The 25168-nt window shown below is 35.2% G+C and overlaps 1 protein-coding gene across 5 annotated transcripts; it reads left to right on the top strand.

Moving 5' to 3' along the window:
- Nucleotides 1-520: 520 nt before the first annotated feature.
- Nucleotides 521-22208, top strand: TBP (TATA-box binding protein). Of its 5 annotated transcripts, none has more exons than XM_051998203.1 (9): nucleotides 521-623; nucleotides 5164-5267; nucleotides 7445-7656; nucleotides 8850-9199; nucleotides 9933-10020; nucleotides 11848-11939; nucleotides 16401-16568; nucleotides 19756-19850; nucleotides 21513-22208. In XM_051998203.1, the coding sequence occupies exons 3-9, from the start codon at nucleotides 7603-7605 to the stop codon at nucleotides 21590-21592; spliced, it is 927 nt and encodes a 308-aa protein (XP_051854163.1). In that variant the 5' UTR covers nucleotides 521-623; nucleotides 5164-5267; nucleotides 7445-7602; the 3' UTR covers nucleotides 21593-22208. The 5 variants fall into 5 exon arrangements, with proteins under 5 accessions (XP_051854163.1, XP_051854164.1, XP_051854166.1 ...); XM_051998204.1 differs by having other exon boundaries at nucleotides 7462-7656; XM_051998207.1 differs by lacking the exon at nucleotides 521-623 and adding an exon at nucleotides 1989-2176.
- Nucleotides 22209-25168: the final 2960 nt, after the last annotated feature.

Raw genomic sequence — 25168 nt, forward strand, 5'->3', positions numbered from 1 at the left:
ATTTTGTGCTTGATTAATTTTTTGAAAAAGGGGTGTAGCAATTTTCATTGCTTTATAAAGGCAATTGTTTGCTTGATTATTTTATGAAAAAAAGAGGTGGAGTGGTGATTTAATAAATTTTAGGAGGGGCGCGGCTAACAAAAAGTTTGAAAACCACTATTCCGGGAAAGATGTAAGTTCTACCCAGAATAGGAAGGATACAGCTCAACTGATGGGTTTGGTTGTCGTGAACACGTGCCTCTCTAGAAAAAGCCGGGTGAGAAAAGTGGTGATTATGCCAGCAGCGTTCCGGATACTTAAAGGAGAAAAAAACCACCAAAGGTCAACACTAGAATAGTGAACTTATCCATCAATTCTGCCCTTACAAGTCCTAGCACCGCCCACTACCAGTCACGAGTAAGAATTTCCGGAAGTTATATTACTGCCCACACTAAACATGGCTTTACAAATTAATGGCTACAGACGAGAGTGAGGCTAAATAAAAAGATGGCGGAAGTGACGTAATTCGGCGCGCCGAGAGGTCAGGAGGGCCGGGTAGGTTCGGGTCGCCGTGGCGGGCGCAAAGACTGTCTCTGGCCGACCTCCGGTTCCACCGGCCGCGACGGTGGCCACAGCGACTCAAGGTATTCTTCCTTTTGATTTTTCCCTTCCCTGGAGAGTCAAGAGTTGGGAAAAAGCTAGTAGATTGGCATCAGTGGGGGCGGCCGAGGCGACGGCCGCCGTGTAGCGCGCTGACTGCTTTTAGGGAAGGGGGGGATGGGAGGAGGGTTGGCGGGCGCGCGGGAGGCGGCTGGGGGCGCGGGCTGGGGGGTGGGGGAATACGCTGCTGGAACGACCGGCGTGGGGCGCGAGGTACTCGGCAAGGCTCGCGACCGCGGCGCACCAGGCCCTGGATGCGGCGGCCGCTAGCGGTTCGATCCACTCCCCGCCGGCTCTTTCCCGGTTCCCCGGCCCAGTGCTTTGTTGGGGTTTGTGCTGTTTCCCGGTAATTCTCTCCAAAGCTGGAGGAAAGTGCCGAGGAAAGATTGCACACGTGCAGGTGACGGGTGGAAGAGGCATCCCTACCGCTGCTGTTGGTTTACTTGGGTGGTAATCTTGATAAGATGCGAATCTTAACTTGGATTCCAGTGCTGCCTCTGACTATTGGCGACTTTGTAACCTTGGATCAGTCTTAGTAACCCCAGGCAGCTCTCCTACACTTTCTGGTTATCTGGAGGTGATTGTTTTGAATTGATGGAGTTTTCTTTTGATGGAGTTTTCTAAACCTGAGCGAGTGTTTTTCTTATATTAATGAAATCACTGGATCAATCCACAAAGCACTTAAGTGACTTCCTTGATGTTTGGAACTGTGATAAACTTGGGGATGAGAAAGAAAGATGGAAAAGAGCCCCGCCTTCAAAAAAACTTACAATCCAGTGGGGAAGACCACATAGTAAAGAGAGAAAGTAGGTTCAAGATAACTTAGTAGCAGCTGGGAAGATTGAGAAAGGCATCATGTAAAAGGTGGTACTTGAGCTGACTGTTGATCCCCCCCGGAGGTGAGAAGGAAGAGTATTTCAATTATAGGGGATTGCTAGTGCAATTGCACTGAAGGAGATAGAGCCTCCTGTATGAGGAACAGCAAGGAGGCTTTTGTAGCTGGACCTTAGAGTCTATGCAGGAGCAAAATGTTTAGCCAGACTGGAAAGATAATTGGGGGATAGGTTGTGAAGAGTTTTTAAGAAACAGAATTCATTTCATCCTAGTGGTAATAGTCACTGGAATTTATTGATTTGGAAACTGACATGATTCCTATGGCTCATTGGTTATAGGAGTGAACCTGGAATCTGGAAGACCTAAATTCAAATATGGCCTGAGGACACTAGCTCTTTGATACTGGGCTAGTCAGTTAACCTCTGAAATAACATCACTTCAGTATCTTTACCCAAGAAAACCCCATGGAAAGTATTGGTGTATTATGGTCCATGGGATCTTGGCAGACATGATTTAACAACATGGTGACACCTGTGCTTTTAGGATGATCACTTTGGCAGTTGTGTGGAGAATGGGGAGATAATTGAGACATTCCAATTAGAAGCCTAGTGTAATCCATCCAAGAGGGTGGTGACTCTGTTAGTTGAGAGAAGAGGACATGTAGAAGAGATAATATGAAGATAAAAAAGACAAGATTTGGGAGGTAATTACATATGTGGGGTTGAGTGACTAAAAACTGAATGAGGTTGGAGTGACTGGTGTCCTTCATAGTAACAGGAAAGCTCAGAAGAGAGATTGGTTAGTGGGGGTAAAGAAAAGTTCCATTTTGGACCTTTTGAGTTTGAGATGCTTGTGAGACAGCCAATTTGAAATGTCCAGTAAATATTTCTTGAAACTAGAGGAGCCAAGACAAAGACTAGGATTGAGCATATTTAGATCTGAGAATCTTCTACAATAGAGATAATTGTAGAAATTGATAAGATTAGCAAGTGATTGAACAAAGTAAATGGTGTTCCTCTAGCCTTTCTTTTTCTTCCTTCCCTCTAAAAAAAATGGGCTATCTCAGAGGAGCTTGGGATTATCCTAAATCCTATCCAACTTTTTCTACTTGTCCAAACCAACTCTCACTAGAATGCCAAAGTGTACATATATCAACATTGATTTTCAGACTGGAGCAGAAATCTGAGATTCCCTGTTGTGAAAAATCTCAACATTAACATCCTGCTGGAGAGATTTCTTTGAAATTATGTAAAATTTAGGAAATAATTGCCTCTTCCAAAACCCCATAATCTATGGGGCTTGAATCTCTATGCCACTGTGATAGCCCAAGTTGAAACACTACTTAAATTTCTCTGTGGTTGAGCAATTGTTTCTTTAGCACATGTTAAGTACTTAATTAATATTGACTGGTAGACTAAGCTTGCTTGAGTTGAATCATTCTCACTTCCTAGAAGAGTATAAAGCCCATGCTAAATGTTAACTACTTCTTAAATTGAGTTTTCCCATTAAGAAATCTTTGGTCATCAAGAACTGCTAATAAGTAAAATTAATTCAAAATGTTTATGTATTTTTCACATATTCAATTCATATTATATTAAGTATCTACTATATAAAAAATACTATGCCAGGGATACAATAGGCAGCTAGGTGACTCAGAAGATAAGAGAACTGGGGCTGGAATCAGAAATTAGTTGTTCTTGTTCAGTCATTTAGTCATGTCCAACACTTCATTAACCCCATGGCCCTACATGACATTACAAGCCCTCCTGTCCTCCACTATCGAAGTCTGTTCAAGTTTGTGTTCGTTGTTTCCTTCTGTTGTTCCCATTTCCTTTTCCATCCAATAAGTCCCATCTTCTCATATGACCAAAGTACTTAAGCTTTAACTTCAATATTTGACATTCCAATAAATAGTATGAATAAATTTCTTTAAGTATTGACTAATTTTATCTCTTTGCTGTCCAAGGATACTCTCAAAAGTCTTCTCCAGCATCACAGTGGAAAGCATCGATTTTGTGTTACTCAGCTTTCCTTCTAATCCAATATTGTAATTATACATTGCTACTGGTAAAACTATACAGACCTTTGTTGGCAAGGTGATAGCTTTGCTTTTTAAATATGCTATCCAGATATGGTGTAGCCTTCCTACTAAGGCATTTCATGGCCTTGACAGTGATCATTAAGCTCAAGCATATAAAATCTGATACTGCCTCCATTTCTTCTCCCTCTCTTTGCCTGGAAATGATAGAAACACTTGCCAAGGTCTTAAGGGTTTGCTTTTTTTTTTTTTTTTAATTTAAGCTTAAAACTAGTGTTAATACTCTGTTCTCTCATCTTCATCAAGATTTCTTAATTCCTCTTCACTTTCTACAATCAAAGTAGTATCATCTTGCATATTTTCCCAGCACCCTTAATTGCAGCTTTTGATTCATTCAGACTGGCATTTTGTATGATCTACTTTGCATGTAAGTTAAATAAAGTGACACTATACAGCCCTGACATTGTCGTTTTCCAGTCTTAAATCAATCTGTTGTTTTATATTCAGTTCTAACCATTGCTTCTTGGTCCACATACAGGTCCTCAGGAGACAAGTAAGATGATCTGATATGCCCATCTTTTTGAGGACTTGCAACATTTTGTTGTGATCCACACAGTCAAAGGTTTAATATAATAAGTGAAGGAGAAGTAGATGTTTTTCTGGAACTCACTTGCTTTTTCTCCATAATCCAGCAAATGTTGGCAGTTTGATCGCCTTTTCTTCTTCCTCTTCTAAAGCCAGACTGCTTGCTCTTCGGTTAATTCTCAGCTCACATATTGCTGCTGTCTAAGACGCTTGCAGACTCTTAAGCATTACTTCACTGGCATGTGAAATGAGTGCAGTTGCTGAGTAATTTGTATATTCATTGGAATTTTCCTTCTTTAGAATTGAAACATGAACTGTTTTTTTTTTTTTTTTCCCAATATAGTGGCCACTGTTGAGCTTTCCAAATTTTCTTGCCTATTAAGTTAGCTTAACAGCATTATTTTTTTAGTATTCTAAGTAGCTCAACTGTAATCCATCACTCCACTAGCCTTATTGTTAGGAATGCTTCTTAAGGCCCATTTGACTTCATACTTTTGGATGTGACTCTAAAGATACTAAGATCTTTCTTATATAGTTATTTGGATGTATTTATGTATCCTTAACACTTCTTGTTTTAAGACTGTTTGTTCTTAAACAAACTTAAACAAACTTTTTTCTGTTTGTTAAGTCCCTACCATTTTTGTTTTTTATCATGGTTTTTTTTGTTTGTTTGTTTGTTTGTTTGTTTTTTTTTTTTTTGCATGTAACAGATGCTAGCTTTGTGATTGTGGACAAGTCACTTAACATCTGTTTCCCTTTATCTACTGGAGAAGGAAATGGGCAAATCACTCCAGTATCTTTGTCAAGAAAACCCCATGAACATTTTGGTCCATGAGATCACAGAGTCAAACAGGATTGAACAACAAAAAGGGATACAACCATGGTCTCCAGAATCTTTTGATTGAAGACCATATCCAACCCCAAATAGCTCTCTTGGGTTCAAGTTCTGCATCCTAAAGTGACTCTTAAACATCAGACATTGTATACCAGGATGTCCTCACAACACCTAAAGTTTGATCTGCCTGAAAACTAAACTAATCTGTCTTCTCTTCCCCTAACCTTACCAGGCCTCCCAATTTTCTTATTTTGATGGGTAATATCATATTCTTAAACCTCGGCATGGAACCTCACTGAACCTAGCAGCTAAACTATTTCTCATCCCACGAATTAAGTAAGTTACCAAGTCCTGTCAAGTTTTTACCATTCTAATATCCCTTCCTTCCTCATCAGTCATACTGCTAACATTATTAATAGTTATTAACTATCCAGTGTAATTATTAACTATCCAGTGTTATAGTATAAACTTAAAGTTGGGATAGTACTATACCAAGAAGTGACAATATCAGCCTGTGTGCAGTATTAAGCAAAATAAGTTGAAGCACTAATGAAAGCGGTTTTTTTTTTTTTTAATTTTTAAATTGTTCCAAAGGTTTTATAAATAGCATAAAGTAATATTTTAAAAATCTTGATAGGTTGCTCATTTTTGGAAACTTGAAAAAGTGTAAATGTTCAGATTATAATAGGTTAAGTTTTAGAGAGAGGGAGTCACCTATATTTTTCAGATGAAAACACTGATTCCCAGAAAGTGTCAGTAACTTGGTGTCAGGCGCAAAGCTGGGATCCAAGAACAGTCCTTGCTACAATAAATTGATGTCTTATTCTGTGATACTAGGAACTTAGAAATAATTCCTGATATTCTTGGAAAAGGAGTGCAAATTTTTGTTTTTCTTCCCGGGTTATTTTTACCTTCTGAATCCAATTCTCCCTGTGCAACAAGAGAACTGTTCGGTTCTGCAAACATATATTGTATCTAGGATATACTGCAACATATCTAACATATATAGGACTGCTTGCCATCTAGGGGAGAGGGTGGAAGGAGGGAGAGGAAAAATCGGAACAGAAGCGAGTGCAAGGGATAATGTTGTAAAAAAAATTTACCCTGGGATGGATTCTGTCAATATAAAGTTATTATAAAATAAAATAAAATATATAATTAAAAAAAAAGAAAAAGGAGTGCATTTTTTTTCAGGTAATTGGGATTAAGTGACTTGTCCAGAGTCACACAGCTAGGAAGTATTAAATGTCTGTGGTCAGATTTATTTGAACTTCTACTGAGCCATCTAGTTGCCTCTGGAGTGCTTTCTTTTAATTGAAGGGACTTCCAGTTGGTCCAGGGGCTGCCTGGATGTTTTTTTCCCTCTTTCAAGCAGGAGATATTTAGGGACCTAAAGAGTTCCATGGTAACAAATTTAGCAAATCTTTCACCATGCTAAGGACACAAATTGAAGAGTTTATGGGCCATTATGAAAGCAAAAAGATCTTGGCACCCTTCTTAGAATCTTTTCTTTCTAAGCCCATCCCCATCTCTAGGCTAGAAATGACTAGGCTACTCCCTTTCTGATTTTCACCAGACTTTCTAGATAGCTTATTTCCTAGCTTTCTTTAGTATAGCCGCTATTTCCCTTCACAGTGTATACTATAATCCTAAAACAAGTTGTAGTCTTTTTTCTAAAAGCTTAAAAAGAAACATAGTTAAATGTATAATTTTTAATTGGATATGTACTTGAGAAACAATCATAGTCATGAAGTCCTAGGTTCAAGGCTCTGCTAGATGATCACGGGTCAGTTACTTAATTTTTTTGTATCTCAGGCAAGGAGTTGTTTATCTCTTGGTTAGAATAGGAGTTTCTTGTCAGGATAAATTCATAGTTTGAGACCAAAAAATACACATATGTATATGTATTTGTTTCGTCAAAATTATATACCTTTGAATCAAAAGTTCTCAATTTGGATCTAAGAAATTTTTTAAAAAATATTTCCTTGTAATTCTGTGAATTTTATTCTATTCATTGAAAAAATTCTGAAAAAGTATTCATAAACTTCATCAACTTGCCCTAAGTTTCCAGAAAAAGCTTAATCCCTTGCTTTAAATTATAAATTAGCAAGAAGAGGCCATGCTTTATTGTTGGTATGTAACAGAGGAAAAAGTATTGGATGCTCAGTATTGGAGGACTGGTAATACACATTGCTTGTAACCTGCCTTAGAATGCTATTTAAAAAAAAAAAATTATAGTGGTCACAACCTGTATGTGCCTTATTTGTCATGCCTAGGGCATATAACTGTCACAGAGTTTGAATTTGGTCATATGAGTGACTTTCACACAATAGATTCAAATGAACTATTGCTATGCAATATCAACATTGTCATAGATATGGCATACTTGAAGATGTGAGAAGAGAGGCATCTAACACTGGGGTGCAGAGGAATACATTGTTAACTGTTGGTATTTGTGGGGCGTGGCTTTAAGATATTGTTTACTTCACATTGTTTCTCCATTTAAACTCCAGATTTCTTTCCCCCCAAGAGACATCACATTTCCTTGAAGTGGATATAACCTAAAGAGTTTTCAAAGGAGCTAAGACATAAATACTTGTGATGCTTTGAAGGACAAACTGAAGCAAAAGGAGCGGAACTCTTTGGTTTGTCTAAGAAGGAAGTGAACATCATGGATCAAAACAACAGCTTGCCGCCTTATGCCCAGGGCTTGGCCTCTCCTCAGGTAATACAGCTGGACCATGGGTAGAAAGCTGCATTGTAAGGGACAGGTAAGAGGGAGGGAAGGGAGGTGGATTGTTGAAATATTGGCATGGATTTGCATTTATTGTTTGAACCTTGTGTTTTAAACTGTTTGTTCAGACAACACCACCAGATTTTGAATAGAAATTATGAAAGCTTTTGTTGTAATCAGGATTTTATTTCAAAATGGTAAAAGTTTTTTGTTTTTGTTTTTGTTTTTTTGTAAAGGGAATATCTAATTTCTGGATAAATCCTAGAAGTTTACCAAATGATCATAGATTTTTTAAAGCTTGTGATAAATATATTTTTCTAGTTTTGTCCTTAAAACTATATGTTTAAAAATCCTAAACCCAGGTCTATCTTTTTTTTAAATCTAGTAGTAAAAATTACTTTGCATCAGCTCCAAATGGTGTGTGAATCAGGTTGTTCTGCATGCTGTACATGTTTATAAAACATTAAGTAAAAAGTTAATAACATAGGAAAATGCATGTTAGAGCTTTAGTATGTGGCTCCCTTCCCCCCCTCCCCAGTTTCTAGTTTGTCTTGTTTCTACTGTATTTTGGGTGGCAGAAACTATTTGACAGAAATATTCTGTCCTATAAAATGTGAATATTTCATACTTTCTGACATAAATTGCAGGTACAAAGTTCTGATATCTATCAATTATTAGTATTTTTGGTCTAATAGAGCACAGAGATAACTAGATGTTCTGAACTTCTTTGAGTAGCCATTAATTAGTGTTTAATCTTGAGGATATTGAGACTTATTTAACTGTAAAATTGGGGATTAAAATGCTGTTCATGACTAGCCTTCATGTGAAATAATCCACATGCGTATGACTTGAAAAGTTACAAAGTATTTTAGAATTGCAGTATATTCATATCAATGATGGAAAATTGTTGATTTACCTTTTTTGTGAGGGATTAACTTTTTTAGGCATTTTTGAATAGAGATTAATAATTATGGTAATTTTAAAGAGCATTCTTTTATTTGTTCTTGGTGTCTCAGAATTAGAAGGAATCTCAAAGCATAAATTCTTTATAACTACAACTGAAAATGCAGAATATTAAAATGAGGACATTTTCCCCCCTATATTTTATTAATGTTGAATGCCAATCAAACCATATACTCTCAGCCAAATGCCTGCATAACTAATTTTACTCTTGTTCTCTTCAGGGTGCCATGACTCCTGGAATTCCTATCTTTAGTCCAATGATGCCCTATGGTACAGGACTGACTCCCCAGCCTGTCCAAAGCACAAGCAGTCTTTCTATTCTAGAAGAGCAGCAAAGGCAACAGCAGCAGCAGCAACAGCAGCAGCAACAACAAGCTGCCCAACAGTCTGCATCTCAACAAGCAACCCAGGGAACTTCTGGCCAAACCCCACAGCTCTTCCATTCACAGACTCTTACCACGGCACCTCTGCCAGGCACTACACCCTTGTATCCTTCCCCAATGACCCCTATGACTCCCATTACACCAGCCACACCTGCATCTGAAAGCTCTGGAATTGTACCACAGCTACAGTAAGTATGTTTGTCTGGTATATCTACTTCCTTCCTCTGAATTTGTAGGGAAAATATTTTTGAAGTTTTATGTTTTCATTTTAGAGGTAACCATAGTAATATTTTAAACTTGGCTTATTTTTTACAAATCTAAAAGAAACCTTTGTAAATGACCTTTAGTAAACAGATTATCAGTCTTCATATATTAAGTGCCACTGCAAGGCATTTTTTCCTTCTCACTTCCTTTAATTTTGCACTGCATAGAAGGCACTAAATATTTGTTGAATTAAATTGAATTTGTGAACTTGAGCTGATGGGAATCAAGAGGGTCCTTTGTTTACTCCCCTGAATAGATTGCTGCTGATCAGAGATTGCTTTAAATATTCTTACTCCTCCAATACTCCTTTCACAGATAAACTTTTTCCTTTTTGGTCTGAGGTAGCCCAGTAAAAACTAGTTCTAAATAGAAGACAGAAACATAAAGCCTGAATCTCATCTTTCACCAAGTGATGTTTATTTTAGAAAATAAATTTGGTCTTCCTTATTTACTTGTATTGTTCCAGTTTTTGAACAAGTAGTCTGTTTTGTTCTCTTTTGTCTTTTTTATTCAGACTAAACTCATTGGTAATTTTTTAGCAGGGCTCAGGAGTTTGGTGTTCTTATGCAATTGTTAATCCAAGTCCATTCTATATGTTAGTACATTCTTGTTATTGGTTATTAAATTATTCATATTTTCTCTTTAAATTGCTTTTAGGAACATTGTATCCACAGTGAACCTTGGTTGTAAACTTGATCTAAAAACCATTGCACTTCGTGCCCGAAATGCTGAATACAATCCCAAGGTAAAAAGCTGCTTTGATACTCTCAAAAGTTAAAATTATATCAGAATACATTTTACTTCAAAATAAAAGAATTCAAATACAGTAAATCCAGAATCGAGGAGCTTAAGTCATGTTTTCAGTTTTCTTTAAATCTCCAAAATAAAGCCCAGAATACTCCTTTTTATATATAAAGTGTTTGAGGCTTTGAACAGAAATATTTTTCAGTTTAATAACAAAAGTCGACAGATATTCAGAATTTTGTTATTAGCTTAAGTCACAGATTCACTGTAGCTTTAGGGGGATCTCCTGTGCCTTTGCTTAAAATGGGTAAGAGAATTGCCACATATTTAATAGTAGATATTGTAAAATATAATTTACAGATAAAACTTATATAGATCATAAGTAATATTCTGAAAACTCAAATTATTTTCTTTTTCTTAACTCACTTGCCTATCCAAAAAACTCTTCTAGAAGCATAAATTAGGTTTTCTTTACCATAAATGAAGACTGGTACTAAGTCACTGGTAAACATAAAACTTTCATTCTTTCTATCTTGCATTAATATATTTTAAACTGAAATTGCACACATATAGAGTACCTAAGTAGAGATTGCCACTCGTTCCATACATTTTTCAATGTCTTGAAAATCAGTATCTTGAAAAAATTAAATTGAGACTCTGCTAGGCTCCCAGATATAAAAAGAAAGGCTCCATATATACCAGAATATCTGTAGCATGGCTTTTTCTTGTAGCAAAGATCTAAAAGCAGAATTTCAGTTGGAGAATGCCTAAACAAATTGTGCCACATGAATGTAATGATGAATATGGTGAACACAGAGAGGTATGGAAAGACTCAAACGAAATATTGCAGAAGAAAATAAGAAGAAAACTATACATAATGACTACAACATTGTAAATGGTGGGGAACAGTACTAAACAATCAAAAATGTTGCAGAATTGCAAAGAATAAACTTGGCCCCAAAGAAAAGAAAAAGATATGAGAAGAAATTTCCCCCTACTGCTTTGTAAAGGTGGGAGTTGGGAGGGGAGAGGGAAGGAGAGCGTGTACTATGGGTATAGAACATTGTGTATACCATAAGATTTGTTTTTTCAATGTATTGGTCACTTTTACTGTGTTTTTGTCTCTCTCTTTTTTTTTTAAATAATTCTTTGTTATAAAAAATGGGTATTTGGAAGGAACAGGGAGAGATTAAGGCAGTGTTAAGACATTTTTAAAAATTAAATGAGACCTAAACAAAATGTACATTGGATAGATTGAAAAAATAAAAATGATTACATTCATATCATTAAAACTCTCCAGCTACCGTATATACTCGAGTATAAGCCAACCCGAATATAAGCCGAGGCCCCTAATTTTAACCCAAAAATCTGGGAAAACTTATTATATCAGTAGGTTTAGGTAGTGCACCGGTACCCGCAGAGGAGGAGAGCAGGTGCCAGCATTAATATACAGTCTGGTTACCGACTGTGATACTACAGGAACAGCCGCATCACCGTAGCAACGGCGGGCCCTGTAATATAACAGTTGGCACTCGCGCTGTATACTACACAGCAGGGGGGCATTAAAAGGGATATTTACACATGTTTTATCTAGTGATTCGAGTATAAGCTGAGGAGGGGATTTTCTGCCCAAAAATTGGGCAGAAAAACCCGGCTTATACTCGAGTATATACGGTAATCGCTATTTAGCTTCAGAAAGGTCATTTAAAGTAAGATTTAAGAAAGAATCATTGGCATTTTGGTACAATGCTTTGTAAGTCAAGCTCTACATTGTTTAGAATTGCTGTTCAGTAACATTATTAAGAATTTTCTATTGGTAACATTTTAGCGTTTTGCTGCAGTCATCATGAGAATAAGAGAGCCAAGAACTACTGCCCTTATTTTCAGCTCTGGGAAGATGGTATGCACAGGAGCTAAAAGGTAAGAGCAGCCATCACTTTCCTTATAGTGAACACTTGAGTAAAAGATCATGAACCCTGAGGTTTCAAAGCTTTTAGGATAAATTAAATGGTTTTTTTTTTTTTGATGTTTTAAATATCATTCTATTAGTCAAATTAGCTTCTAAACTCTAGGTCAGTGGTTCTCAAATTTTTCAGTATCAGGACCTCTTTGTACTTTTAAAAATTTAGAATCCCAAAGGGTTTTGTGCGTTATGTGGTTTCAATATTTACCATATTTAGAATTAAGGTTGATAAATGCTTACAGATATTCATTTTAAAATAATAATAAATCAATTGCATGTTAACATAAATGATATTTCTATGAAAACTAACTTGTCCAAAAAAATTTTTAGTGCAAAGAATGACATTGCTTTAATATCTCATTTAATAGAAGACTCTTACATTCTGCTATTTGTTTCTAGATTCATTCTCTTGATATTTTTTATTTTGGTTAAAGTATATGGAGAAAATCTGGGCTCAGAAAGAAATCTAGCTAGAAAAAGAAAGATTATTTTAATAAGAAAAAACTCTTAGTTTTATTATGAAAATTTTTGACCTGAATAGATCTTGTGGCACAAACCATACTTTAGGGGTTAGCAACTTTTTTCTGATCACCATTGTTACAAATCTATGATCATTAATAGATACTGTAAACAGTCCTTTTCCCCTTCATTTGTATTTGACAGTAGTTATGATGTGAGTACTTGTATTGGCCCTTCTTTTCCTAACAAAATCTGGCCATAACAAAATGTTTTCCTTAGCATGGTAGTGTGTAAGAAAAAACAAAAAGGAAAATATTATTATGGACATGTTGATTTTTGCTCTTACAGAAAGTAAAGTGAGGAAAAAAAAAACTATTCTACTTTTTTACTTTCTGTGGTTTTTATTTGTTTCCACAGAACAAAACAGGTATGAAATTCCCATATGACCAAGAATAATATGTAAATTGGAAATGCTTAATAAAATAAAAATATACAATATACATAATATTTGTTTGTGGTTTTCTAAGTCAGTTAGCTGCTTCAGGGATTGTTTCTGTTTATGTTTGACACCACAGGCAAAATAGACTTTTGGATAAAGACAAAATACTCCTTTGCTTCATCTTTCTTCCTCAGTATATTAGATATGTTGCTTTGTAAAATGCACCACTTGGCTCTTGACAGTAAAAAAAAAAATAGAAATAATTGTAAGTAACATAATATTTTATGGTTTTCAAAATAATTTTTTTTACAATGACCCTCTGAGGCATGAAATAACCTAAATAATATGACTTCTTTAGTGATGACTTTTTTAACTTAATTTGTTAATACTATCTAACCAATATCATCATAACTTCCCATTGATTGCCTCTCATATAATAGTTAAGTATAGATAAAGAAGATGGAAAAACGCTTTGGTCATGTTTGAAAATGTGTGGCCCCTTAGTAATGGTTTGTCTTTTATCTTTGTGCCAAGAGACAGACAGAAAGATGCTTTACCAACTGCCTTCTGAAGTTGTGATTATTCATTAATATTGATCTTCACATAAATATGCACTATGATGTTTATGATATTCAATATTTCAGTTCTATAGATTTTTTTTTCATTGCTCCATTGTCTTTTTTTTTTTTTTTAACCTTGTAATGGTGTAATTTATAGAGTGCGAGGCATAGAGTCAGAAAGACTCATTTTCACAGGTTGAAATCTGCCCTCTGATACTTGCTAATTGTGTGACCTTGGGCCAAATCACAATTCTATTTGCCTTATTTTCTTCGTCTGTAAAATGAGCTAGAGAAAGAAAAGGCAAATCATTCCAGTATCTCTGCCAAGAAAATCTCTTATAGGGTCATGAGGAGTCGGATATGATTAAACAAACTGAGCAAAAATAAATATTTAAGCCTTTATTGTATATAGCACATAGACAGAAGAGGAATGATATAAAATTTAAATAACAAACCCTTGTTACCTTAATGGAAGTTACAGTTTAGTAGGGGGTGTGATTAATAAATAAATAACACCAACAAAATGTGCATAAAAGTTCATAAAACACGTGTGCATTATGCTATCTGAGATATAAAAAGTGAATAGTCGTCAACTATGCAAATCAAGAAAAAGGTAGTATTTGAGTTGGGCTCTAAAGAATACATATAGTCTTCTAAGCAAAAGTAATTACCTGAGTGTTTCTTATTAAAAAACAAAAATATATTGTGGTATTTTGGCATTTGATTTAGTCTGCTGTCTGCTTCCATTTTATGGTAGAGTTCATCTTATTCACATTCACAGTTAAAATTACTAATTCGTGGACAGTTAGGTGGGGCAGTGACTAAAGCACCAGCCCTGAAGTCAGGAGGACCTGAGTTCAAATCTGTTTTCGGACACTTAATACTTCCTAGCTATGTGACCCTGGGCAAATCACTTAATCCCAGTTGCCTCAGCAAAAAAAAAAAAAAAATACTAATTATTTCCCACCATCTTATTTTCCTCAAGTTATAATTTTCTCTTTCTTTCCCCCCTTTCCTTCATTAATATTTTACTTCTAATCATCCCTCCCTCAATCTGTTCTCCCTTTTACAGCCCCTCTCCCCTTTCCCCTTCTACTTCTGTTCTTCCTTCTATTAGCCTCCCCCTTTCCCTAGAGAACACTATCAATGGAGTTCAGTAGTATGGGATCAATCTTGAAAGTTGAAGTCCTTCAGTGGTAAACTAGGAGTTTGAATTCTACTGAGTAGGCAGGAGAGAATCATGTGTTTAAGCAGAAGAGTAACATAAACTAAAATGTGAATAAAAAGAGTAACTGTACAATAAAGGCTATATTGGGAATGATGGGAAGAAAGGGGAGTATAATAAAGGCAGAATGCTCATCCTAGGATAGTGACTGTGGGAAGAGTACATGGTAACTGATTAGATAGAAAGAAAGAAGAGGGAACTGCCAAAGAGAACAGTATGTCTTTGAGCTTGTAAAAGTGGGCAAATGCTAGTGTTGTCGAAAAAAGTAATGAAGTAGTTGATAAGGACAGTTTTTATACACATAGCATTTGCATTGGTCAATGAAATATCTAAATAGAGGTGCATCTAGGAAATTTATGTAGGTCTGGAATTGCGTAAAGAAGACAAGGCATCTACATAGAGGATGTAATTGAAGCCCTGAGAATAAATTAAATTGCCTATTGAGTGAGAAGAAAGGAAAGTAGAAAAGAGAGTCTACAGGAACATCGACTTTAAAGATAGGAAAGACTGCTTGGTATCAAGAAAAGAGCATTAGAGTTTAAATGTGTTAGAAGCAGATTTGAAATTTCTCTCCAACACTTAACTAAGCTATATGCCACAAGCAGATCTTTTAATTTTTCCATAGCACTTTATCTGTAAAGTGGAGATAATACCACCAATGGTATTTTGTCTCAGAGTTACTAAATTAGAAGGGGATAGGTAATTGGTATAGGTGGACTTATTCTTCCTCCTTTCTTTTTTCCTACCTTCCTTCCCTGAAATGTTTAGGCCAAATAATATTCTAAAAGAGCAGAACTGACCTCATTTTCTTTTCTTTTTTTATAATAGCTTTATTTTTCAAAACATGTAAATACAGTTTTCAACATACACCCTTGCGAAACCTTGTATTCCAAATTTTTCTCTTTCCCTTTCCTAAATAGCAAGTAATCCAATATGTTAAACATGTGCAATTTTTCTAAACATATTTCCATATTTATCATGTTGCAGAAGAGAAATCAGATCAAAAGGGGGGAAATGAGAAAGAAAAAAACAATAATAAAAAAGGTGAAAATACTATGTTGTAATCCATATTCCATCCCCATAGTCTTCTTTCTTGATGCAGATCTCTCTCACACAAGTCCATTAAAATTGGCCTGAGTCCCTTCATTGTTGAAAAAAGCTAAATTCATCACAGTGATCATCAAATAATCTTACTGTTGCTATGTACAATGTTTTCTTGATTCTGTTCACTTCGCTTAGTATCAGTTCATATTATTCTCTCCAGGCTTTTCTAAAACCATTCTGATGATTGTTTCTTATAGAACAATAATATTCTATTATATTCATATGCCATAATTTATTCAACCATTTCCCAACTGGTGGGGAATTTACTCAATTTCCCGTTCATTACCACTACAAAAAGGACTGCTATAAACATTTTTTTGGAGTATTTCCCTTTTTTATGACTTCCTTGGAATACAGATCCAGTAGAGACACTACTGGATCAAAAGGTATACAAGAAACTGACCTCATTTTCATACTTTTGTTAAAGGCCAAAGCTTAAGGCAAATTTTCTAACATGATAATATTAAAGAACAGTTAAAATTTGCTTTTATCATAAATTTAAATAGTTTATCTTTTGCTGTTGATGGTAAGTTGCCACATAAGACATTTTGTCTCTTTTATAGTACATTTTTGCCTGATATCATCTTTTGATTATTTGGGGCTAGAAATAATTTTTTTTTTCCTTCCTCAGTGAAGAACAGTCCAGATTAGCAGCCAGAAAATATGCCAGAGTTGTACAAAAATTGGGCTTTCCAGCCAAATTCTTGGATTTTAAGATTCAAAATATGGTGGGCAGCTGTGATGTAAAGTTTCCTATAAGGTTAGAAGGGCTGGTACTGACACATCAACAATTTAGCAGGTAAGGAGAAAAATGTAAGGAACTTGTATTGAAGTCTATGTTTCCAAAATAGATCTAATACCTGTAATTGTATTCAAAATTTTAAGTTTTTTATTTGCTTCCTGGGCTACTTAAAAATCTTCCATGCTCACCAGCTAGTTTTCAAACTTTTAGTCCATTTCCTCAAATCAGAATTCCCTTTTATTGGAATCAATTTGATTTTGCCAGATCAGTTTTTTAATATGAAAATAAATTTGTAAAGTAGGAATGGGGGGGGGGGGGGGGGAAGCCCTAAAAGGGACCAAGTCTTTGCCATTTTGCCACTCACCTATAGCAGAAACAGTTTTTAGGAAAGTTGTATCTGATCAGTATATCAAATAAGTAGACGATAAACAGTGTACCAATATTTGTACTGAAATAAGAAACCTTCCTATTATTAAAGGCAGACTTGTATAAAGCAATTTGGTATCACCATTAGTCTTATTGCCAGTAGATTACCAAAGGAGATTTCCTCACCTTTGATTATAAACTGTATATGAATGAAAGCACTATGAGAGATTTGAAGAGAAAAGTTCGTGAAATTTAAAACTAGAATTGGACTTCTTGGAAGCTTTGATTTGCAGAAATTATTTATTGAAGATCCACATTATAGAAATGATTCTATATATGAGCAATGTCAGATGCTGTAAAGCATTTTTGGAAAGATCTTTTTGAGGCTTATGTTTATTTATTGCCAAAAGTCAACTCTGATTCATATCGACTTTAAAATGATGTATGTGTGGGACAGCTTGTTGGTGTAGTGGAAGAATACCAACCCTGAAGTCAGGAGGACCTGAGTTTCAAATCTGGCCTCAGACACTTAATACTTCATGCCTACGTGATCCTAATCAAGTCACTTAACACCAATTGCCTCAGTAAAAATAATAATAATAATAATAATAGTTTTATGTATTATTAAAGTATTAAAATTCTGTAGGTGGAGATCATCATTGTTTATTCAGTTTATTTAATATTCACATATGTTCTGATTTTTTAAAAGTAATAAAAATTGATCGTTTTAGAAGCACAAAATATTTTTATTAAGTCAGTTGTAATTGTTACATTGCCTAAACCTCCCAATTAGTGCTTCATATTTTTAAAATAATTTAATTAATTACAGACAAACTAAAATTTTCATGTCAAATTTAGGAAAATTTAAGTATCACAATTGTTAAGAATATTTGAAAGATTTTTAAATTTAGAGATCCTTTCATTTGTGTCTAATTGACATCTTTAGCAGGTTTTTATTATATTTCTTGTACCTTAGACAATAAAATAATACCTTGTGCCTGTTGTAAAAGTTTAAAGAAAAATGAATTATAGTATTTTGACAACCAGAACTTGATGAAAAACAAATATCCTTTCTTTTTGTCTTTAATATAGGTATCCATTATCATTATCAATCCCCTCCCCCCAAAAAAATTAGGTTCATAGTTTGGAAGTGGAAATCTTTATATTTAATATTTTAAGTATCATTTTTAATTCTATTCAGAAAATATTTTAACATTGGATTAATTTTGTTAAAATTATCTTTTCATTCATTTCAATAAGCATATTATTAATTCTATGTCATATATAGGATTACACCTATTATTGTGTATTTAGAATTATATGATATATGTTATCCAATCTTTATATATCTTTCAGCAAAATACTGAAGGTATTTGATATATTTATATAATACATGTTGTTTATTATATAAAAATGTTAATCATATGTATGCTGCTAGAGGATGTACAAATTTTGACTAAGTTACAATCCTGTCCTTACAGAATGAGAATCTCCCTTACAAATACATACAATTGGTCATCTTGCTTCTGCTCAGAAACCTCCAGTGGTGGGAAACCAACCACTTCTGAGAGCAGCATCTTCACTTTTTTAAAGAGCTCTAATAATTAGGAAGTTTATCCTTTTAAGCTTGTCTTCAAGAGAATTTTAATTCATTTCTCCTAGTTTTTTGTGGCAAGGAAAATTAATCTGTGTTTACGTCTCTAAACTTTTCTCTATTTCTTTTAATGACTCTTCATCTTTGTTCTCTTGCTTTAATGTGGGTATTTTACAGATATGACTATGGCACCCTTTTTTTTACATATATTTAAAACTGTTGAAAGTCTTAAATATTATATCCACCTGACATCCAACAGATATCTCCATCTGCTTTCAGTACGTCTACTAAGATATTACATATAGCCCAAACCTAAGATGTCCAAAACTGAACTTAAACTTTTTCTTGCATTTTCTCTTTCTACTGACTTTACTGTTTCTGACTGTGATAATACCATTCATCCATGTTCCCATGTTGAAAAGTGGTAAAAACTTTGATTCATTCTTCTCCCTTAACTTTTATATTCAACTGGGAGTCTTATTCATTCCTTGTTCATGTCTCTGTGCTCCCAAATTTTTTTAATAGCTTTTTATTTTTTCAAATACATTCCAGGTTTTTTCCCTTCCTTCCCCACCCCCCCACTTCCTCCCATAGACACAGTAAGCAATAAGTTAAAACATGTGCAATTCTTCTAAATGTATTTCCACATTTGTCATGTTGCAGAAGAAAAATCAGATCAGAAGGTGAAAGAAAAAAAGGAGAAAGCAATTCAAAAAAGTGAAAATACTTTGCTTTGATCCACAATCAGTCCCCATAGTCCTCTCTCTGGATGTGGATGGCTCTTTCCATCAAAAATCTGTTGGAATTCCTTGAATCACTTCATTGTTGAAAGAGCCAAGTTCATCACATTTGATCATTAACATAATCTTGTTGCTGTATACTGTGTTCTCTTGAGTCTACTCACTTCACTTAGCTTCAGTTCGTGCAAGTCTTATCAGGCTTTTCTGAAATCAGCCTGTTCATCATTTCTTATAGAACAATAATAATCCATTACATTTGTATACTAACTTATTCAGCCATTCTCCAACTGATGGATAAAGACTCGATTTCTAGTTCTTTGTCACAACAAAATAGCTGCTACACATATTTTTTTATGCTCACAGATTTTTGAAAAATAGTAATTTCACAGATCTCGGAAAATTACAAAGGCATTTACAAATAATTGAATTTAACAATAATACTCAAAAATTTTAAGTGTAAATATTAGAATTAAACCTTCAAAATACTAGCTAACAAGAGAATCACATATAATTACTAAATCTTTTTTTTTTCTTTTTCCTTCAGTTATGAGCCAGAGTTATTTCCTGGACTAATCTACAGAATGATCAAGCCCAGAATTGTCCTCCTTATTTTTGTTTCGGGAAAAGTTGTATTAACTGGTAAGTTAAAAGGTATTTGGCATATTAGAGTTTTAAAGGTTAGCCAAATTGCTCAATGATTAATATTGAAAATAGTTATTGATGTGTTCAGATAACTTTGTTTCTTAAAAATCTACTTGAGCATAAAAAAGTTTTGTGTTTTGTTTTGGCAATGTGTTATTTTGAAGTTTTGATGCCCTTTGTTTTAAAAATCATTAGTCATTTATAGCTATGTCCCTTTCCCCCTCTTATCCTCAGAGCATTTTCTCTTTAACAAAGGTGAGAGAAGCCTTAAGCAAAACCATTCGATATATTGATCTGAGTGATAGCATCGGCCCCCATTCCATAGCTATAATCCTTCAGTCCTACAAAGAAGGAAAGGAGGAGCATTTCCTCATGTCTTCTCTGAGGCCAAGATTAATGACAATATTTTAAAGTCATAATCCGATAAGCAAAACTTTTCATAAATTACCATCCTGCTTACTAGCTTTAGTTCATATTTACTCCCCTGTGTAGTCTTCTGCTTCAGTCATTCCCTAGACATGATAGTCTTCCTCACCTTGGCTCATGGAATTATTCCTCTTTGTCTTTTGCATTCTCTACAGCATGGGCCCTTAATCTTTTCATAACACAGCCCCTTTAGCAATCTAGTAAAGCCAGGGAAACCTTTCTCAGAATAATGTTTTTAAATGTTTAAAGTAAAATACATAGGGTTAGAAAGAGAAGCTGTTATATTGAACTGTAGTTATCATAATTAAAATAAAAAAGTTTATGGATCCCAAGTGTAGAAGCTCCAAAATCCCAATTCCCATGCCACCTTGTCCATGAAGCTTTTTCCTGGTGTTCTCCCCTCCATAGTTTTTTATTTCTGTCTCTGTTGCATTTATCACAGATTTTGTGTTCATAAACATTTATTAGGTGCCTACTATGTGACAAGCATTGTACTGAGCAATAGGGATACAAATAGGACAAAGATAATCCCTGCATTCAAGGAACTCACAGTCTAATGGTGGTGGGATACAGTACACAAAAGGAAGCTAAAGAATAGTGGGAAGGTACCCAGTGGATAGTGAAGTAAGAAAGTCCAAAATAAGTGTAGGGCATGTGCATAAGCATCTGTGTCTATGTCTATGTGAGAGAGACTGAGATTCTTAGAATTATGGGGGAGGGGTTGTCCCCATATTAGACTATGGGTTCTGTGAGGGCAATACCTAATCACACCTAATACGTTTGTCCAGGGGGCATCTAGTTGGTATAGTGGATAGAGCACCAGCCCTGAAGTCAGGAGGACCTGAGTTCAAATCTGGCCTCAGACACTTAACATTTCCTGGCTGTGTGATCCCGGGCAAGTCACTTAACCCCAATTGCCTCAACGAAAATAAACAATAAATAAAATAATACAGTTGCTTGCACACAGTCAACACTTAGTAAATTGCCACTTGGTATTTAAATAAATAAATTCGGGGGCAGCTAGGTGGCACAGTGGATAGAGCACCAGCCCTGAAGTTAGGATGACCGTTGTTCAAATCTGGCCCAGATACTTAACACTTCCTAGCTGTGTGTCCCTGGGCAAGTCACTTAACCTCAATTGCCTGAGCAAAATAATAAATGAATGAATGAACGGATAGAATGTTTACAGGATGTATTTTAAACAACTCTCTTTTATCTATCACAATCCCTTAGGTGCTAAGGTCAGAGCAGAGATCTATGAAGCATTTGAAAACATCTATCCTATTCTAAAAGGATTCAGGAAAACAACGTAACTTTTCTCACATTTGTATTTTTTTTACAAGTTGTCTTGGTACATTACATGGTGTTATTATATACGGCACAGAAGTGAGATGAACTTTCAGTTGCAAAGTGCAACACTAAGATACTTTTCTAGTGCCTATTTCCTGGCACTGCTGAAGAAACTGTATTATTTCCTACAAAGAACATCTATGCGGCGTTACTGTGAGTTGCTTTTATGGGGCTGTTTTGGAGCAGCACTGTCTATTTTATTTATGTTTAGATTTAAAACACTTTTATCCTCGATTGTAATTCACAAGTCAGTTTAAAAGACAAAAACTGTGTTACTAAGTGTTAAAAACTACTTCCACTGTTGGGGGGTTTTGTTTTAACTTTCACCCATAAATCATAATTTTTATATTTCTACCATAAAATGAAACCTTTTTAAAAGTGTTTATTTCTGATTTATAACTTAAAAGGGTTTTGTTTTTGTTTTGTGCCACACATTCCCTCTTTCCAGTGTTGCAGGACAAAATAGATGTATTAATAGAGAGAAAGCTTGGCTGTACATATTCTTCTTTTGAGACCAGAACTGTCATATTTCCTCAGAGCGCTCTGTACAATAAATGCTGTTTATACAAGTGTGAGAAATTGTTTTAATGTTATCTCATAAGTTTTAGGTGTTCATATTACAAAAAGACTGATTCAGTCTGATATTTCTTCATATGTACTAAATCTAAGGAAAAGGGGATTCTAACTAATCCTAATTGAGCAAAAATGTCTGTTGCAATGTATTTGACAAATGGCTGATCAATTTTAACAACATGACTACACTAAGAAAATAATTTAGGGTATTTCTACTAATACAACCACAATAAGTATCCCCAAAGAATAATTTGTGAACCTTTCATTGTTCAATAAGTAAGTCTGGCCCAGAAAGCCTATTAGTCACAGAGGAAGAAAGGAAGTCCTGAGAAACAAAGGGATTTTTCCCAAGGTCACAGCTACACATGGAAGATGTTCAGTTTGACGAGCATTTTACATTGTCCAGTTTTATTTATACATTATGAACATTAGGTGCTTTAAAAAACTTCTTGCCAAATGAACTAACAAAGTTACTCTAAAGTGGAGCCCTCACATAGGCTGGATGAATGATGAAATTCAAGGTTATTAATACTCTTTATTAAATAATAATTCTTTTATGATAATAGGAAGTAAGGAGTGGAAGTTCAGAGAACAGTAGGAAATGAGTATCTTTCTGTGTTACAGCTAGGGCAAAAGGACATTTATCACCAAAACAAATAGATATTTTTTCTGTACTTGTAGAGGGATCTATACCTAAAAGCCTGCCTGTAAAACAGAGCAGGAAAAGGAACTCTTAAGATAATCAAGGGCCTCCCTGAAAACTGAGGCCTAATTCCAAGGCTTTTCCTTAGATGCCCACTAATGATATAAGGTATAAGCTGCCTGAGAACTCCCTTCTGCCTGAAAAATGCTTGTCTCTCAGATTTAAGTCCAAATGGTTGACAGTTGGCTTGATAACAATAAAAATGCCTTTGTTTATTTAACAATATTCTGTATAGTATACAGAAGCTTAGGCTGAAGCTGGGAAAGATGTTGCATAGACCCACAGAGTCTATAATCCATAATGAGCCTAGTTTGGTAAGGGACCATCTAGTATTATTTATTTAACATTATAGTAAGTGAATGTTCTTTTAATTATATTTCAGTCTTCATCGATTCATACAAATCTACCCTGTTTCACTGAATTTTTTTGTGATTTATTACATGATATTTTATTATAGCCAATTATCTTCATTTATGTCAATTTATTCAGGTATTTCCTAAATGATAATTTAATTTGGTTTTAGTTTATTTGCTATCTTAAAGAGTAAAGAATGCTAGGAGTCAAGGTAATTTAGCAAGTATAGGAAAGTTGTCTTTAGCCCCAACCACCTTTGCTAGGTTTTTGTTGTTTTGTTTTGTTTTGTTTTTTTGCCTGACCGGTGATTTTATTAGTGAGCAAGCAAAGATCAGTACCTAGTCTGTAACTAAAAACTTCCTATACCTTCCTCTGTGCTCCCTGTAAGCTTGTTACATAGGCAACAAACTCTGTTTCATCCTAAATCAACAGTGAAATCTAGCTCCCAACCCAGTAACAGACTCTTTGGCCATTTTCTTTGGCTCTGTGGTTAAAGTGGAGTTAGAATACTCTGCTTCCCACCACCACTTCCAGATTCTCCCCTTTGCTCCATTATTCAATAACCTCTCCTTTGGGATATACACTGTTATCTACCACCACCACCCTACCCCACCCCACCCCCCAAAAAACTTACTCATTAAACAATAGAAGGGTCACAAATTATTCTTTAGGAGTACTTGTGGTTGTATTAGTGGAAGTAAACCCTCAATTATTTTCTCAGCGCAATCATGGAGTTGAAATCGATTAATCATTTGTCAAATGCATTGCAAAAGAAATTTTTGCTCAAGCAATTAGGTTTAGGTGGAATCCCCTTTTTCTTAGATTTAGTATACTTATACCTGTTATTATTATTTGGATCACTCCCTTTCTTCCCTCATTGAATTCAATATCTGGATCACTGTTTTTCTCTGTTACTCTAAGAGTGCCATACTGATTGGATTCGACACCCTAACCAAACAATTTCTCAATCTACTCATTTCTCTATAACCTACTTCTCCACCTTACCTCAGATTCATTTAAAAATAATTCTATGCTTGTTATCATCCACAATGGCAATCTACCTTCACATTCAAGAGTTCTGAGATTCCCTTGTCCAACTATAATCTATTGGCTCTTACTTCTTCCTTCCTTTATGAAACCTTATTCTTCATCTACATTGCAACTTCCAGTCCCTCAAACTGTTTTCTCCTAAGCTTTCTCCTCTGCACTAACCACACACTCATTTCTCCCCCTCCTCCCCCCATCTTGAGCCAGTTAAACTCTACACGATCTACAAGACCCCTTTAGCATGTCACCAATTGTGCCCTGCCAACTTCAGCCTTGGGTCCCATCTGCTGCCTTCATCCCAGGCACATGCTGCCGATGGTAAGTGAAGAAATCATGCAACCATTCCAGATTCACTATACTATGTTATTTGCTACCTTAAAGAATAAAGAATGCTTGGAGTCGAGGTAATTCAAGGTAATACATATTCACTGTATATTTGTTATACAGCTTAAACTGGCTTCTCTCACTGCCACCATGCATTCCTTAGGCACTTATAAATTCACTTACACTCTTCATAGTGGTTCCCCTTTCTCAATCTCCCATCTCAGAAGGACTGCCCCTACCCCCACCAACCCTCTCAGCTGAAATATTTTAAAGAGTCTATTTCAGTAGTTCTCAAACTTTTGTTTTCAGTATCTTTATCTATTAAAAATTATTGAGGATCTCTCCAAAGAGTTTTTGTTTATCTGGATTATATTTATAGACATTTACCATATTGGAAATAAAAACTATTTTTGAATTTGTAGACCCTCTAAAAGGGTTTCAGAGATCCCCAGGATTCTCTAGACCATACTTTAAGAACCACTGATATTTGCTGTGAGCTCCCTCTTCACAAAGGTAGCATTACTAAGGTTCACCCTCA

This window comes from Antechinus flavipes, chromosome 4 (genome assembly GCF_016432865.1).
Source record: "Antechinus flavipes isolate AdamAnt ecotype Samford, QLD, Australia chromosome 4, AdamAnt_v2, whole genome shotgun sequence".
Classification (NCBI taxonomy): Eukaryota; Metazoa; Chordata; class Mammalia; order Dasyuromorphia; family Dasyuridae; genus Antechinus; species Antechinus flavipes.

Bases quoted from the DNA above. Each gene is read 5' to 3' on its own strand.
- TBP (XM_051998203.1), top strand. From the start codon at position 7,603: ATGGATCAAAACAACAGCTTGCCGCCTTATGCCCAGGGCTTGGCCTCT. The intron at 7,657-8,849 runs GTAATACAGCTG...TGTTCTCTTCAG, and splicing joins AGGGCTTGGCCTCTCCTCAG to GGTGCCATGACTCCTGGAAT. The intron at 19,851-21,512 runs GTAAGTTAAAAG...ACAATCCCTTAG, and splicing joins GGGAAAAGTTGTATTAACTG to GTGCTAAGGTCAGAGCAGAG.